General features: G+C 38.6%; 1 protein-coding gene, 1 non-coding gene and 1 pseudogene across 2 annotated transcripts; 2 read left to right on the top strand and 1 right to left on the bottom strand.

The window, feature by feature from the left end:
* LOC148800634 (uncharacterized) overlaps positions 1-4,707 on the top strand; it is a 71,157-nt pseudogene extending 66,450 nt beyond the window's left edge.
* A 5,095-nt stretch (positions 4,708-9,802) lies between these two features.
* LOC148800633 (uncharacterized) lies at positions 9,803-13,839 on the bottom strand. Its single transcript, XM_088903807.1, has 4 exons — positions 13,660-13,839; positions 12,911-13,408; positions 11,617-12,754; positions 9,803-10,251 (listed from the first exon to the last, which is right to left on the bottom strand). The coding sequence occupies exons 1-4, from the start codon at positions 13,837-13,839 to the stop codon at positions 9,803-9,805; spliced, it is 2,265 nt and encodes a 754-aa protein (XP_088759933.1).
* Positions 13,840-14,374: 535 nt separating this feature from the next.
* LOC148800632 (small nucleolar RNA R71) lies at positions 14,375-14,481 on the top strand. The gene has a single exon (XR_016071017.1). It is a non-coding gene; the product is annotated as a small nucleolar RNA R71 (small nucleolar RNA).
* Positions 14,482-18,222: the final 3,741 nt, after the last annotated feature.

Genomic DNA, 18,222 nt, shown 5'->3' with positions numbered 1-18,222 from the left:
TAAGTAAGATTTATTTCCTTTTGATTGGTTGATGCCTCGTTCTTCTCGTGTAGGTGAACTCCAATACAATCCTGAGATCTAAAACACAGTTCACCGGTTGAGGAAAGAAGCCAAGCAACGTCGTAACCAATCGGGATCACTCCCATCTCCCGGGGTGAAGTCGACTACAGACCTCGTCGAGTCATCTAACAACTCTGAAGAAGATGTCATGGCCAACATCGACGAGAGAACTCTTAGAGAGTTAGCTGCACCGGATTTGAATCAACAATCACTCTGCATCGAATATGTAGATCTAATGGTACCTTTTGAATTGAAATCTGGTACTATCCACTTACTTCCTACTTTCTGTGGACTTTCAGGTGAAGATCCCCACAAACATTTAAAGGAATTTCATGTAGTCTGCTTGAGCATGAAACCTCAAGGTGTTACCGAAGAGTAGATCAAGTTGCGTGCCTTTCCTTTCTCATTAGCTGACAAAGCTAAGGATTGGCTTTACTACTTACCATCCGGTTCTATCACTACATGGAACGAGATTAAAAAGCAATTTCTTGAAAAGTTCTTCCCTGCCTCACGAGCTGCTAACATCAGGAAAGAAATATGTGGGATAAGACAATTCAGTGGGGAAACCCTCTATGAGTATTGGGAGAGATTTAAACAACTTTGTGTAATATTTTTATGAAGGATTATCGCCAATGGATAGGAGTATGATCGATGCTGCAAGTGGAGGTGTGTTGGTGAATAAAACTCCTACTCAAGCAAGGGAACTAATCTCAAACATGGTTGCTAATGCACAACAGTTTGGCAATAGACAAGAGTCCATTCCGAGGAGAGTCAATGAGGTAAGCACTCCTTGCATCGATCAAAGGTTAGATACCCTCACCTCTCTTGTGGAAAAATTGGTTGTAGGTCACGTACAACAAGTAAGGACTTGTGGCATTTGCTCCACTATGGGTCATCCAACCGACATGTGCCCTACACTTCAAGATGAACCCTATGAACAAGCCAATGCTGTTGGAGGATTCCCACAAAGGAGATATGATCCCTATTCAAATACTTACAATGTAGGATTGAGGGATCATCCTAATCTTAGCTATGGAGCCAAGCCCTTCGGTTTCCAACCACAACATCAAGCTAGACAACCGGCTCCACAACATACATCTTCCAAATCAGGTATGTCTTTAGATGAAATTGTTAAAGCACTTGCAACTAACACTCAACAATTTCAACAGGAGACAAGGACAAGCATCCAAAACCTGGAGAATCAAGTAAGTCAATTGGCAACTGCTGTGAGTCGATTGGAATCTCAAGGATCAGGAAAGCTACCTTCACAAACCATAGCCAACCCTAAGCAGAATGCTAGTGCAATCACTCTAAGAAGCGGAAGGGAGCTGAACGGACCTAGCAAGGAAGCACCCAAGGATGCAATTGAAGAAGAAATGAAAGCACCGCCACCCCAAAATCCAAGTGGTAAACATCCCCAAGCCATAGTAACAGCTCCACCTTTACTTAGCCAATTTGCAAAATCCGAGGAGGAACAGGAGAAGGATATTCTCAAGACCTTTCGCAAAGTTGAGATAAATATTCCTCTCCTTGATGCAATCAAGCAAGTACCCCGCTATGCTAAATTCCTCAAGGAGTTGTGCACTACTAAGAAAAAGCTAAAAGGTGATGAGAAAGTCCATATAAGGGAGAATGTTTCAGCAATCCTCTAAAAGAAATTACCCCCTAAATGCAAGGATCCAGGTATGTTTACTATCCCTTGTAAGATAGGGAATGTTAAGATTGAAAGAGCAATGCTAGATTTAGGAGCTTCGATAAATGTCATGCCCCATTCTATTTACACAACTTTGAACCTTGGACCATTGAAAGAAACGGGTGGGATTCTATAGTGCACCCCCTGAAACCCATCACATGGGCTTCTATTGGGCCCAACACTTACATTAAGTGGTCCATGGGCCAAGCCACCTTATAAAAACCCAAGGACTATGGGTAGATGCAAGATTAGCCCATCAAGTATTACCCTCAGTGGCCTTACACTTAACCTCTCAGCCCATAATGATCAAACACTACCCGACAAGAGAGGACCTCTCCCTCGGCTGCAAGGAATAGTGTTGCACTCTCTGCTTATATGGATCCCGGGAATTAAAACCTTTTGCAAACATTTTAGAAATCGTAATATATATACTTTTATATCTCATATAAAATATATTTTGCAAAACAAATCTCAACGATTGAAATCGGCTACCAGCAGTCTTGGTTTCCATTTGAGAGAGTGCATCCCCGATCATTACCTTTGTTCGACAAAGGGTCTGATCCTGTCACTATGATCACCCACTCAGATGAATTCTCAAACTATCCCAACATACCCAGGTTTTGACCCCCACTAAGGATCTCACTGATTGGCATATCAAAGACAACCCAATTCAACACCTACTGTAGTATTATAATCGAGTCTATGGGTCAGGTGTAACTTTCCAGTTTTGCCCATCAATCTCCAAGGTCCAGGGCAATACTGGAAATCTGATTGGCATATCAAAGACAACCCAATCCAACACCTAGTGCAGTATTATAATCGAGTCTAGGGGTCAGGTGTAACTTTCTAGTTTTGCCCATCAATCTCCAAGGTCCAGGGCAATACTAGAAATCTGGTCCGGTTCAAAATTTTAATTAATCCTACACTGCATGTGCCTTGGGTCTCACCTTGGCAGCTGAGATAGGCCACCCCAACCGACTTGGTGGCACATCAGTGTCAGCCTTATCAGGATATGTCTCCCCAGACCGACCCACCGGCTGTGAATATTCTAAACTAACACGAGTCTCATTAAGTGTCCAGTTTAAGGGTATAACACAGAAACAAACCACAAGAACATGAATCAAATATGCACTTTATTCATTTACAGTAAATGTCAAAAGTACATCATTCTGATTGAAGCTAAGGGCATACAAAGACTGTCTAACATATCAACTTTAATATCTATGATGCTATGAGATATCCTAGTGATGTACATTCTATTTATTCTATAGATACTATTGACTCTTTAGTGCAGCAAACTTTTGAGTTGGATGATGAAGATGCGTTGAAGGTTACACTAAACAATGGTTTTGATCAATTACAAAAAGCGGAAAAGGAGTTTGTGCTGAAGCCTAAATTGCAAAATTTGACTTTTGAGCCGGAATCTCTTAAAACTATAATTCTTAATGTATCTTTTATTAGTTTACCTCTAGCTCACACAAAACTCCTTCCATCTATTGTGCAGGCACCACAATTAGAGTTGAAATCACTGTCGAAGCATCTGAAGTATATGTTCCTAGGAGAAGGGGAGACACTTCTTGTAATAATCTCCTCCAAACTTGATGCATTAGAAGAGAGAAAGCTGATTCGAGCTCTCAAGGAATGCAAAAAGGCGATCGGATGGACTGTAGCTGATATCAAGGGGATAAGTCCATCCACGTGCATGCACAAAATTATATTAGAGGACTCTAAACCTGTAGTAGGAGCTCAACGCCGATTAAACCCACCTATGATGGAACTGGTAAAGAAAGAAGTTTTAAAACTTCTAGATGCCGGAATAATTTATCCAATTTCGGACAGTAAGTGGGTAAGTCTAGTATAGGTGGTTCCAAAGAAAACATGTATAACAGTGGTCGAGAATCAAGACAGTGAATTAGTGCCCACCCAAGTTCAAAATGGGTGGCGGGTTTGTATAGATTACCGGAAGCTAAATTCATCAACTAGAAAAGATCACTTCCCACTCCCTTTTATCAATCAAATGCTTGAAAGATTAACTGGAAAAACTCACTATTGTTGTCTTGACAGATATTCAGGTTTTCACCAAATCCCAGTTGTGCTAGAAGACCAAGAGAAGACTACCTTCACATGTCCATTTGGTACATTTTGCTTACCACCGCATGCCATTCGGTCTCTGCACTGCTCCCACCACATTTGAAAGATGTATGGTTAGTATAGTTTCAGATTATGTGGAAAACATCATAGAGGTATTTATGGAGGACTTCATAGTTTATGGTGATTCTTTTGATTCATGTCTATTTAACCTTACAAAAGTACTTAAAAGGTGTATAGAAAAGAACCTTGTTTTGAACCATGAAAAATGTCATTTTATGGTTGATCAGGGCATCATTTTGGGGCATGTAGTCTTTTCTAAGGGAATTAAAGTTGATAAGGCCAAGATAGATGTTATTAAATCCCTACCTTATCCCACAAGTGTATGGGAAGTTCGCTCTTTTCTTGGACACGCAGGATTTTATCAAAGATTCATTAATGACTTTTCAAAGATAACTCATCCCTTATGCAAATTACTCCAAAAAGATGTGGCGTTTGATTTTGATGAAGCATGCATGGTAGAATTTGGTAGGCTCAAGGAGTTGTTGACTACAACCCCAGTTATCCAACCACCAAATTGGAGTCTCCCTTTCGAAATTATGTGTGATGCAAGCAATTATGCTGTAGGTGCCGTTCTTGGACAAAGAGTTGGGAGAACGGCTCATGCGATACACTATGCTTCAAGAACCCTTGATAATGTTCAATGCAATTACTCAACAACAGAAAAGGAACATTTAGCTATAGTTTTTGCTTTAGAAAAATTCCGTCCGTATTTATTGGGTACTAAAGTAATTGTTTATTCTGACCATGCAGCCCTAAAGTATCTACTAAGCAAGAAGGAAGCAAAACCAAGGCTCATCCGCTGAATTCTGCTGCTACAAGAATTCAATTTAGAAATCCGCGACAAGAAGGGTGCAAAGAATTTGGTCACAAATCATCTTAGTAGACTGACCACAAGTGAAGAGGCAACACCTTTGAAAGACGAATTACCGGATGAGCATCTTTTTACAATTCAAGAAGAAACTCCATTGTACATTGACATTGTTAACTACTTGATTACTAAAACAATACCAGGAGATTTATCAAGAGCCCAAAAGGATAAGGTAAAAAGCGATGCTAAATACTACATTTGGGATGACCCATATTTATGGAAACATTGCTCTAACCAAATTATTTGAAGGTGTGTATCTGAAACCGAAATCCCTTCCATTCTTCAGTTTTGCCACTCATATGCCTGTGGGGGCCATTTCAGTCCAAAAAGAACAGCACGCAAGGTGCTGGAATGTGGATTGTTTTGGCCTACTCTGTTTCGTTTTGCATATATGTTCTGCAAGGCATGTGAACAATGCCAAAAGATGGGCAATTTAAGTTATAGAAACCAAATGCCGCTTACCCCTATACTTGTATGTGAAATATTTGATGTATGGGGTATAGACTTTATGGGCCCGTTTCCTCCTTCTTTTGGTCATACTTACATTCTACTAGCTGTGGATTATGTTTCAAAGTGGGTAGAAGCTAAAGCTACCCGGACTGACCATGCTAAAGTTGTTGTAGATTTTGTCAAGTCACATATCTTTTCCAGGTTTGGTATGCCAAGAGCAATAATAAGTGACCGAGGCACTCATTTTTGTAACCGTGTGGTAGTGGCTTTATTTAAGAAATACAACATCACCCATCGAATCTCCACTGCGTACCACCCATAAACAAGTGGACAAGCTGAGGTATCCAATAGGGAGATCAAATCCATACTTGAGAAGATGGTTAATCCAAATAGAAAGGATTGGAGCTTAAGACTCGATGATGCATTGTGGGCCTACTGCATGGCTTACAAGACTCCTATAGGTATGTCTCCTTACTGCTTGATATTTTGTAAACCATGTCATCTCCCAATTGAATTAGAACATAGAGCATACTGGGCGGTTAAGCAATGCAACATGCACATGGATGAGGCGGGAAAACAAAGAAAGTTGCAGTTGCAAGAGCTTGAAGAGATTCGCAATGACGCCTATGAGAGTTCTCGAATCTACAAGGAAAAGACAAAAAGTCTTTCATGACAGAATGATCTCAAGGAAAAATTTCTCAGTTGGTCAGAAAGTTCTTCTTTTCCATTCTAGACTCAAACTTTTTCCTAGTAAGTTGCGTTCTCGATGGGTTGGACCCTTTATCGTTACTAATGTCTTACCTTATGGAGTAGTGGAAATTCAAAGTCCAACCACAAACAAGATTTTTAAGACAAATGGTCACCATTTAAAACCCTTCTATGAAGGATTTCAGGTGCACAATGTGGAAGAGGTAGCCCTTGAAAGCCCAAATTAAAGCATGGAATTCTGTCCTCCTCATCCACTCACTAGTCAGGGAAGTCTCCCTTATCACTATACTTCTGTTCTAGTAAGCTTTCTTTTGATACATTGAGGACAATGCATAGATTAAGTGTGTGTGTGGGGGGGGGGGATATAGGATTTTCATTTTAATTTCAGTTCTAAAAAAAAAACTCAACTCTTTTGAAATCAATTGAAACAATATTCTGGGAAAATTCTTGTGAACTTAGTAATGAGATATGATTAGGGAATACACGACTTATCTGAAGCTATCCCCTTTTGAACTAGTCCTAAATTTAGGTTTAAGTAAATAGGGTAAATATTTTTACCATACAATTGGTGTGACTTAGTAGGATGGAGCATAAAATGCACCTACTAGCCAAGCAATTCAAAAGTAGGATGGAGCATAAAATGCACCTACTAGCCAAGCAATTCAAAAGTAGGATGGAGCATAAAATGCACCTACTGCCCAAGTAATCCTAAAGTGAGACGGAGCATAAAATGCACTCACTTCCGCTAAGAAGATAAGAGAAATAAAAATGTTTTACCTAGTTTACTACCTGGTTTGTAGTAGTAAAAAAAGGACTGACTGATAAATGAATTGAGTATAACTTGGTCGTGTTGATTTAATGGTTCACAATAGTTAACCTAGAATATTTGTGGAAAAAGATGAAGGAAAGTTGAGTTCAAAGTTTGATAGGCTAATTTGCTTGTTATTGCTTAAATTTTGTCTTGCCCGAGGACGGGCAAGGTCTAAGTGTGGGGGGATTTGATAGTGTAAGTAATTTCCATTTTTATTTGTATTTTTTCTTATTTAATTAGTAAGTTAATTAATTAATATTATTGTGTTTTAATTAGAAAATCATGATTTGGGAAAGAAAGCTGAAAGGAGCTTGCAGCATAGCCCCAACACGTTTGGAGAAGACCTGCACGATTTTATCATGCAAGAAGTGGGCCCACTCCATCAATCCTAGTAGGATTTGGTTGAGTTGGAGGCGTGAATCACCAAAGAGTTTTAATAGAGTTTGCTTCTTTCTATAATTCTGATAGCTATAAATATAACCCTAGCAAGTGCACTAGTTATCAAGTAGTATAAAAATATCGTTCCCATGAGGATTTAACAAAATAAGTATTAGAACTACAACCTTCCTTAATTATTTGGACAATCGAATTTCAGATTTGAAGATAAAAACTAATGAAAAGCAGAAAAAGAAAACAAGAGCAGAAGTAACCAATGCTGAAGTATGTAACGATTGATTAAATTCGCTAGGACTTTTGGTCCACCTAATCAATCCCTTGAATATTAATGTTTGAGATTATCCAAGATAATTTGTCATTCCCATAAGCTGAAGTCTTTCCAATTTTATTTAATATTCTCTCTCGAGGTATACTAAAACTACTTCTATCAAGTAACCCTTCGATCGCTCGACTAGAGTTCTTAAGGTAGAAGTGTACTAAGTCCAAGGAAAAACTATTACATTCAGATGAATCATGTGTATATACCCCTATATACCATTCAATTCACACCATGAATTATGTGGTCTGCTATGTGAATTCCTTTCTCGATTCATTCACATAAACCTAATCAATTAAGAGATGGTCACTACTAATAACATTAAGCAAGATAACTCATAGACTATATGGAAATCATGATCTTGGATAAATCAAAATAAAAAGGTATTCGTTGTTATGATTAGGCTTTCCATAGCCCTAGTTACAAATAAATCAGTTCATACTAGAGGAAATAAAATAAAGAAGAGGAAAGAAAGAACTCAAGGTGTCGTCCTTAGAGTTGAGGTTTCCTCTTCTCCTTGTCGCCACTTTCTTCTTACAGTCTTCTTGCTTTCTTGACTGATTGCTCCTCTGCTTCTTGATGCCTAAAGCTGGTCTGCCCCCCTTTATATAGCTTTAGGAGGAGGGGTTCTCTCCAACTCCTCTTAGGAGATTATCCTCAAAATTAGAAAGTCCTAATCTAATCCTATTCTTATCTCTTTATCTAGTGAACTCAATCTCTTTATCTTTTTAGGATTACATCACAAATTTAAATCTGATAGGACTCTTCTCAGTTTCTTGTTCTTGCATTCGTATTAGTCTGCCTCTACGAATTGGGCTGCTGCAAGGCTTTTCTGCAAGTTGGGCTTTAGCTACGAATTGGGCCTTCCTATGAATTTGCCCCGACTTCGGGCCCGGATTTGTCTTCGATGCACACTGAATCTGTAAAAGCCCAAAACATGAAAGTTGTAGATTTTTCTCTTATCATTCCAGTGAGTCTTAAATCAGCCCAATCGGATCTCAGATACGAGAGTTAGGCCCAGATTACTGAATGGTGCCGAAACTGTGAAAAATCATCTAATTTGCCTTGCTTTTTCTCCTGATACCTTCTTTCATGCCTTGCACCGGAATACAAGGAGTATGAGTCCAATTAAGTACTAATTCACTATAAAAGACGGAATGTTTGGGGATAAAAATATGATAAATTTTATTCTCATCAAATCCCCCCACACTTAAACTTTGCCCGTCCTTGGGCAAGATAAAACTCAAACAAAATTAAAATAGGAAGAAGCTGACTAAAAAATTTTTTGGATCTTTCTCGATAGGGTATTTGTCCTCTCGCATGCCTTGATCCAGGTTTAATGATCCTTCCATTCGTCCACTTCTTTTTCCTCTTTAACTTGTCAAAGAATAATTCCAAATCGCCAATCCTCATGATCCCAAGCGAAATCGACAATCAAGGGGAACAAGCATCTCTTCGCATGAACAATTTAGGACTAGAGTAAGCCCTCCTAGTTTTCACAATCACATGTAGCAAGATTCAAAAATACCCTCTCACAATTTTTCAGGTCGAAATAAGGAATGTTATTACCATAAGCTTGCTTATGTATCACATCTCCACCACTTAACATGAGTTCAATGCATCAAAAGGTGAAATAGGGTTTGGGATCTAGGGATGAGTGCATTTTATGCTCCATCTCACCCTTTCCTTATGCTTTTAGTGTGAGTGCATTTTATGCTCCATCTCACATTAATCGGAATTTTTTTTTTTTGGAAATCACGTTCTAATCCATGAACTCATGCTCGTGGTCTCAACATGCCTAACAAAACAAATTCTAGAATAGTCAAACCATATTTGTCCGTCAAAAACCAAATGCTCTTTGGGGTCAAATCTGTATTGCATCTTGCCCGTTGATCATTCCCACTACTGAGATGCCTTCCATAGCCAAAATTTCAGCTAGATTTGCTTGCATCATTTCTTGTCTATCCCACCTAAGCACATGATTCATGGTGGTTTGCAATCGTTCAAAAATAAATCTATAGGGAGCAGAAATTTCAAAAGGAAAGGTTAAAAAGTGATGATCGAAGCATGCTAGAGTTAACCAAAATATTATCAAATCCCTTAATCCCCCCACACTTAAGGTATACATTGTCCTCAATGTATATGACTTTATGTAAAAGAGAAAGATTTAAAGGGACTTCCCTGAACGCCTTGTTGAGATCCTGTAGATGTGAGATCGGCTGCTATATACGATTAAGAAAAAAAAGACACTCATAAGTAACAAAAAATGAAAACAAACAAACTGAACTCAATGGGTTGCCTTCCACAAGTGCTCCCTTTTAAGTCGTGAGCTTGACTTTCTCCTTCCTTTTATGGTTGTTTCAAGGAGAGAACAGACTCATGGTAAATGGATTGTTCTCCTTCGATGTAGTGCTTTAAACGCTGTCCATTTACCTTGAATGTGCTTCCATCATCATTATGCAGTTCAATCGCTCCATGAGGGAATACCTTAGCCACTTCAAAGGGTCCACTCCACCTGGTTTTCAACTTCCCAAGAAATAGCTTGAGACGAGAATTAAAGAGCAGAACCTTGTCTCCTTCCTTAAATTCCTTCCCTGCAATATGGGAGTCATGCCATGCTTTGGTTTTTTCTTTGTAAGTTCGGGCATTCTCATATGCTCGATTCCTCCATTCTTCTAATTCGTTGAGTTGAAGTTTCCTTGCATCACTTGCATTGCTCAAATCAAAATTCAAAAATTCGGTAGCCCAATAAGCTTTATGTTCCAACTCAATGGGTAGATGGCATGCCTTGCCGAAAACTAATTGGTAAGGAGACATACCAATTGGGGTTTTGAATGCAGTATGGTAAGCCCAAAGTGCATCATCTAATTTCAAGGACTAATCTCTTCTGAATGTGGTGACCGTCTTTTCTAAAATATGCTTTAATTCCCTATTAGAGGCTTCTACTTGGCCGCTAGTTTGAAGGTGGTAAGGGGATGCAATTCTGTGTGTAACACCATATTTGTTTAATAATTATTCGAATTTTTATTGCAGAAGTGCTTGCCCCCATCACTTATGATGGCTCGAGGTGTTCCAAAACGAGTGAATATGAATTTTTTTATAAATTTAATGACAACCCGAGCATCATTAGTAGGGTATGCACATGCTTCTACCCATTTGCTCACATAATCCATAGCCACAAGTATGTATGAGTTAAAAACAGATTTTGGAAAGGGTCCCATGAAATCGATGCCCCATACATCAAATATTTCGCAGACAATAATGTTGTTCAAGGGCATCTTGTTCCGTCGGGAGATATTACCTGTCCTTTGGCAATGATCGCAAGCACTTACATATGTGAAGACATCCTTGAAGAGTGATGGCTAATAAAAACCACTTTGGAGGATCTTTGAAGCGGTTCTTGATGCTCCATGGTGACCTCCTGCTTCTTTGTCATGGCAGAATTTTATAACACTTTGCACTTCCTCCTTAGGAATACATCTCCTTATCAAACCGTCCCTGTAGATTTTGTATAAGTAAGGTTTGTCCCATAAGTAATGCTTCACATCTGAGAAAAATTTCTTTCTCTGCTGATATGTCAAGTGAAGTGGCACAACATTCCCTGCCAAGAAATTAGCCAAATCAGCAAACCAAGGTTCCTTATTACTGTTAATCGCATACAATTGCTCATCTAGGAATTCATCATGCAGTGCTGAATTATTAATATTTTCAACATAGTTTTCATCCAACCTTGATAGATGATCAGCTACTATATTTTCACTACTCTTCTTGTCCTTAACTTCTAAATCAAATTCTTACAACAACAAAATCCATCGTAGCAACCTAGGTTTTGCATCTTTTTGGGCAAGTAGATATCTCAAGGCGGCATGGTTGGTGAGTACGATGACTTTAGATAAGAGCAAATAAGATCTGAATTTTTCAATAGCAAATACTACTACAAGTAATTCCTTTTCGGTAGTGGAATTACCTAAAACTGCACCTAATTTCGATGGGTAGTTCCCATACAGGGGCTGATACAATAGGGGCTTGAACCAATTTCTTCTTAAGAGTGTTGAATGCATGCAAACAATTATCATCAAATTCAAAAGGTACATCTTTAACTAGCAGATTTGTTAAGGGTCTGGAAATTTTAGAGAAATCTTTAATGAATTGCCTATAAAAACCTGCATGCCCGAGAAAACCCCTAACATCCTTTAATGATTGAGGTGGAGGAAGCTTCTCAATTAGTTCTACCTTAGCTTTATCCACTTCGATGCCCCTGGAGGACACTTTATCTCCTAGAACTATTCCTTCCCTAACCATGAAATGACATTTTTCCCATTTTAAAACAAGGTTAGATTCCTTACACCTTTGAAGTACCTTTTCTAAATTATTCAAGCATTCATCGAATGATGATCCATAAATGGAGAAGTCGTCCATGAAGACTTCCATGAAGTCATCAATGAAATCACCAAATAAAGACATCATACAACGCTGGAAAGTAGTAGGTGCATTGCATAGTTCAAATGGCATTCTCCTAAATGCAAAGGTTCCATATGGGCACATAAAAGTGGTCTTCTCCTGATCTTCAAGTGCAATGGGTACTTGAAGATACCCTGAGTAGCCATCTAGGAAACAATAATATTCATGCCCTGCAAGTCTCTCTATCATTTGATCAATAAATGGCAAAGGGAAGTGATTTTTCCTAGTGGCCTCATTCAACTTCCGATAGTCAATACACACCCTCCAGCCAGTTATTGTTCTTGTGGGAGTCAATTCAGTATTTTCATTTAGAACTACAGTGGTTCCCTCTTTCTTTGGTACAACTTGAACAGGACTTACCCATGATGAATCAGAAATCAGGTAAATAATACCTGCTTCGAGCCATTTCAGAATTTTTGTCTTCACTACCTGTTGCATTTTAAGATTCAACCTCCTCTGTGGTTGTGCCTTGGGATTGCAGCCTTCCTCCATCAAAATCTTGTGCATGCATACCAAAGGGTTAATCCCTTTCAAGTCGGCGATGCTCCATCCGATGGCCAATATATGCTGTTTGAGCACTCTCATCAGTTTCTCCTCCTGGAGACCTGTCAAATCAGCAGAGATAATCATGGGTAAGGTGGACTTTTCCCCCAAAAATATATATTTAAAATGAGAAGGTAAGGGTTTAAGTTCCAAAGCTGGAGGAGCTTTGATGGAAGGTAACAGTTGTTTAGTGGAGGTCGACCTGTCTAGTGGTAGAAATTTCCCTTGTCTTGGCTTGCACTCTTCCTGGTTGGCCTCTAAATAGTTCATCGCCTCCTTTACCTCTTCCTCCATGACCTGCATGTTTTTACATGAATTAATAATGCAGCTTTCAAACGGGTCATCTAACTTTGATTAGTTAATTTCGGCTGTCCACACATCAATACAGTCAATTGCATATATCTCATGTTCACCTGGGTTGGGATACTTCATGGTTTGAAATACATTAAATACCACTTCTTCACCATTGATCTTAAGAGTAAGTAGATCCTTTTTTACATCAATTAAAGCATTACCAGTGGCAAGAAAGGGTCTCCCTAGAATCAATGGCATCGTCCTATCCTCCTCCATATCCAACATAATGAAATCAGCAGGGATGATGAAATTCCCTACCTTAACTAAGACATCCTCCACTATTCCCCTAAGGTATTTAATGCTCCGATCGGCCAATTGTAGGGTAATAGTCGTAGATGTTAGTTCATGCAATCTGAGCCTTTTAAAAATATAGTAGGGCATTAAATTTATACTAGCACCTAGGTCACATAAAGCTTTCTCAAATTCAACACTCCCTATGGTGCAAGGTATACAAAAACTTCCTGGGTCCTTAAGTTTTGGAGGAAATTTATTTTGAAGAATGGCTGAGCACTCTCCGTTTAGCTTTACCATCTCACAATCCTCCCACTTTCTTTTATTCAACATCACCTCCTTCAGGAATTTGGCATATTTTGGCATCTATGACAATACATCAAGAAGAGGGAGGTTAATGTGAATCTTTTTAAATACTTCTAAAAATTTTTCAAATTGTTTATCTAAATTAGCTTTCAAGACTCTTCTAGGGTAGGGGAGAAGAAGTTTAATAGCATCTAAATTCAGTTTAGGTGTACTCCCCTTAGTGTCCTTTTGTAGATCGTTCGTTTCAGTTTTCTTGTCATCTTTCTGGGTCTCGCCAACTGTCTTCCCACTTCTTAAAGCTATGGCATTACTTGCTCTCTGGGATTCTTCTCCGTGTTGCTGGGTAGTCGTCCCTCTTTTCTTTCCGACAACAGATTCACAATCTGCCCCATTTGAACTTCTAAGTTCTTGATTGATGCTTCTTGACTTAAAATTCTCTTATCATGTTCCTGGAATTTTGCTTCAGTAGCATTGATGAACTTAGAAATCATCTCTTCCAAATTACTCTTTTTTTCTTGTGGGGGCAGCTGTTGTTGGAATCCCATGGGTGCTTTTTGCTGGTTGCTGTTCCATGAAAAATTTGGATGGCTCCTCCACCCTGGGTTGTATGTGTTTGAGTACGGGTTGAAATTTGGCCTACCAGTATGAGAGATAAAATTAGCATTCTCATGTGAAGCAAAAGGACTACCTAATGGACAATCAGAATTAGTATGTCCTATTTGACCACAAAAATCACATGGGATGCTAGATGATGTATTTATTGCTGCAACATTAAGACTATCTAATTTTTTATTCAGACTAGCAAGTTGAGCAGATAAAGCAGCAAAGGAATCGATATGGTGTACTCCCCTATGATCAGTTCAATCATTATTCCATTGGTAGCTGTTAGACACCATCTCCTCCACTAGGTCATAGGCTTCCTCTGGTGTTTTCCTCATGATCATGCCCCCTGCAGCTGCATCAATAATAGATCGATTAGAGGGAGTAATACCATTATAAAAGGTTTGAATTTGACGCCAAGTTGGTATCCCATGGTGAGGGCACTTCCTAAGCATCTCCTTGAATCATTCCCATGCTTCATACAAAGATTCCCTCTTAAACTGAGCAAAAGTAGTGATATCATTAATTAATTTTGTTGTTTTAGAGGGTGGAAAATACTTAGCCAGGAATTTTTGGGTTAAATCATTCCAAGTGGTGATACTTCCTGCAGGGAGTGAGTTAAGCCAATCTTTAGCTCTATCACGTAATGAAAATGGAAATAATCTAAGCCTAATAGCACATCACTAACTCCATTATGTTTAAATGTATCGCATATTTCTAGAAAGTTAATAATGTGTGCATTAGGGTCATCACTTGGCAACCCACTAAATTGAATACTTGTTTGAATCATTTGAGTGATTGTAGGCTTGATTTTGAAATTGTTGGCCTGAATTGTGGGCTTGCAAATGCTGGAAGTAACCCCATCAATTGTTGGACAGGCGTAGTCCAAGAGGGTGCGATTTGCTTCTGCCATCTCTTTCTCAACCTCTACTACTGGTTGCCAATTGCAACCTCCTCTCTTGATTTACCTCTGTTGGCCCTTTGTAATAAGCGAAGGGTCCTTTCAATTTCAGGATCGAATTCTACTAGTCCCTCTCTTCTAGTGTGTGTCATGCACTAGTAAATTTGAACAAAGCAAGAATTTGAACAAATAAAAAAAATTAAACAAAACAGAAATAAAAATCCAAATTAATCAAGGTTAACAAGTTATAATATTATTTTAGGATTAAATCCCCGACAACGGCACTAAAAACTTGAAAGCTATAAATATAACCCTAGCAAGTGCACTAGTTATCAAGTAGTATAAAAATATCATTCCCACGAGGATTTAACAAAATAAGTATTAGAACTACAACCTTCCTTAATTATTTGGACAATCGAATTTCAGATTTGAAGATAAAAACTAATGAAAAGCAGAAAAAGAAAACAAGAGCAGAAGTAACCAATGCTGAAGTATGTAATGATTGATTGAATTCGCTAGGACTTTTGGTCCACCTAATCAATCCCTTGAATATTAATGTATGAGATTATCCAAGATAATTTGTCATTCCCATAAGCTGAAGTCTTTCCAATTTTATTTAATATTCTCTCTCGAGATATACTAAAACTACTTCTATCAGGTAACCCTTCGATCTCTCAACTAGAGTTCTCAAGGTAGAAGTGCACTAAGTTTAAGGAAAAACTATTACATTCAGATGAATCATGTGTATATACCCCTATATACCATTCATTTCACACCATGAATTATGTGGTCTGCTATGTGAATTCCTCTCTCGATTCATTCACATAAACCTAATCAATTAAGAGATGGTCACTCCTAATGGAAATCATGATCTTGGATAAATCAGAATAAAAATGTATTCATTATTATGATTAGGCTTTCCATAGTCCTAGCTACAAATAAATCAGTTCATACTAGAGGAAATAAAATAAACAAGAGGAAAGAAAGAACTCACGGTATCGTCCTTAGAGTTGAGGTCTCCTCTTCTCCTTGCCGCCACCTTCTTCTTGCAGTCTTCTTGCTTTCTTGACTGATTGCTCCTCTACTTCTTGATGCCTAAAGCTGGTCTGCCCCCCCTTTATATAGCTTTAGGAGGAAGATTATCCTCAAAATTAGAAAGTCCTAATCTAATCCTATTCTTATCTCTTTATCTAGTGAACTCAATCTCTTTATCCTTCTAGGATTACATCACAAATTTAAATTTGATAGGACTCTTCTCAGTTTCTTGTACTTGCATTCGTATTAGGCTGCCTCTGCGAATTGGGCTACTGCAAGGCTTTTCTGCAAGTTGGGCTTCAGCTACGAATTGGGCCTTCCTATGAATTTTCCCCGACTTCGGGCCCGGATTTGACTTTGATGCACGCCGAATATGCGAATGCCCAAAACGCAAAAGTTGTAGATTTTTCTCTTATCATTCCATTGAGTCTTGAATCAGCCCAATCGGATCTCGGATACGAGAGTTAGGCCTAGATTACTGAACAGTGCCAAAACTGTGAAAAATCATCCGATTTGCCTTTCTTTTTCTCCTAATGTCTTCTTTCATGCCCTGCACCAGAATACAAGAAGTATAAGTTCAATTAAGTACTAATTTAGTATAAAAGATAGAATATTTGGCAATAAAAATATGATAAATTTTATTCTCATCAAATTCTAAAAAGAAAAAAGAGTCAGAGTCCATCTTAGTTAGAACTCCTATTTAGAGATAAGAATAGAATAGATCTGAAATAAGCATTATCCCATTAGGAAATTGGACTTCTAACTAATAAAGAACTCCTAAAAAGTGCTGGAAACTGGCCCCCCTAAGGCTATATAAAGGGGGGTGGACTAGCAATCAGGGAATCATCGAATGAAGTAATCAATCAGAGAAGGAGGAAAGGAAGAAAGCAGGATATGCCCTCTTCATCTAGAAGCTGTGATCAATTAAGTTTTTATTTTCTGGATGAAGATTAAGCAGGTTTTATTCTACAAACAATTGTGAGATCTAATTAATTTTATTTTAGTTCAATGTTTATGAGTATTTATATATTTTCTATGATTTCCTGTGAGGATTATTTTTATTGATTGAGCAACAGGATCCATTGCTCATACAATGAAAATAGTCTATCTCCAATTAGATCACCAATTTCATACATGATTGTTAGATTTAATCCTTGTGGAAACTAACATAAATTGATTATGGACAAGTTTTTTATTTATGTTATGAGAATATATGATCTAATTTAAATGAACCAAGCTTGTGTGTTCGCTGATCAGAATTGGGTCTCTCCAATTCTTAATGCTATTAATAGATTAAATCCTAAGAGTTTGTTTTGGACTGTCCATTAATAAGAGAAGCAACCAAAGAGCTTGTTTTGATTGCCGAGAATTCAAGTAGAGATTGGCTATTAGAGCTTGTTAATAGTTATAACCAATTTATTCATAAGCACATGAATTCATCTTTGCATCAATTTGTAAGAATCAAAGCTGAACTTATCCCTTCAACCAGAAGTTGCCTCCTATCAATTTGATCTTTATTTTATTTTATTTTATTTTCCTTATTTTTATAACAATCCCCCTACTTTGTTTTCTTGGAAATAAATCCACCCAATCCTTGTGGGGACGACCTTGCTCATCACTATATACAAAAATATTTAATTCGAGTAGGCTTTTATCTTTGGCTGGATTCGACACCCACCAACTATGTCCCATTATCTGTGATGAGGACGTGCGAAATACCAAATCGACAAACAATACTTTGCCAAAAAAAGTTTCAGGCATTGTGCGCAGTAATGCATGCCAGAGCTTCGGCTTCCACCCATTTGGTGAGGTAATCCACCACCACCAAGAGGAACTTTTTTTGAGCAACCGTGGTGGGGAATGGGTCGAGGATGTCCATCCCCCACTATGCAAATGGCCATGGGCTAGTGATTGGCTTTAGGGGGACTGTAGGCTGATGATGGAGATTGGAGTGTCGTTGACAACTGTCGCATTTCCAAACTAATTGGATTGTGTCTTGCTGAATCATCGGATAGAAATAACCTTGTCGGAGTGCCTTGTGTGCCAGGGTGCGTGCACCGGGATGGTCTTCTTAGATACCTTCGTGGATCTTCTTGAGGACGTAGTCTGCCTCGGATGGGGAGAGGCATTTCAAGTAGGGGAGAGTGTGTGAGCGGCGGTAGAGCTGACCTTGGATAAGGTAGTACTGAGCTGATCTATGCTGGAGTCTCTTCACTTCTGCCCAATCTTCTAGAAGTGTACCTTCTCAGAGGTACTGTGCAATGGGGTCCATCTAGGACCGACCATGCTATACAGAAGGATGAGAAGAGCTATTGGTGTGATGCTCGACTAGGCCAAT

This window comes from Nelumbo nucifera, chromosome 4 (genome assembly GCF_055504915.1).
Source record: "Nelumbo nucifera cultivar China Antique chromosome 4, China Antique-T2T, whole genome shotgun sequence".
In the NCBI taxonomy this organism is placed as follows: Eukaryota; Viridiplantae; Streptophyta; class Magnoliopsida; order Proteales; family Nelumbonaceae; genus Nelumbo; species Nelumbo nucifera.
This window is presented reverse-complemented; position numbering and strand designations above follow the sequence as displayed.

Excerpts from the sequence above, each read along its gene's own strand:
- LOC148800633 (XM_088903807.1), bottom strand. The coding sequence starts at position 13,839 with ATGATTTCTAAGTTCATCAATGCTACTGAAGCAAAATTCCAGGAACAT. Across the intron at positions 12,755-12,910 it reads AGATCAATGGTGAAGAAGTG|GTCATGGAGGAAGAGGTAAA; the intron begins GTATTTAATGTA and ends AAAAACATGCAG. Across the intron at positions 10,252-11,616 it reads GGGTTTTCTCGGGCATGCAG|TTTTCGGCAAGGCATGCCAT; the intron begins GTTTTTATAGGC and ends CTTACCAATTAG.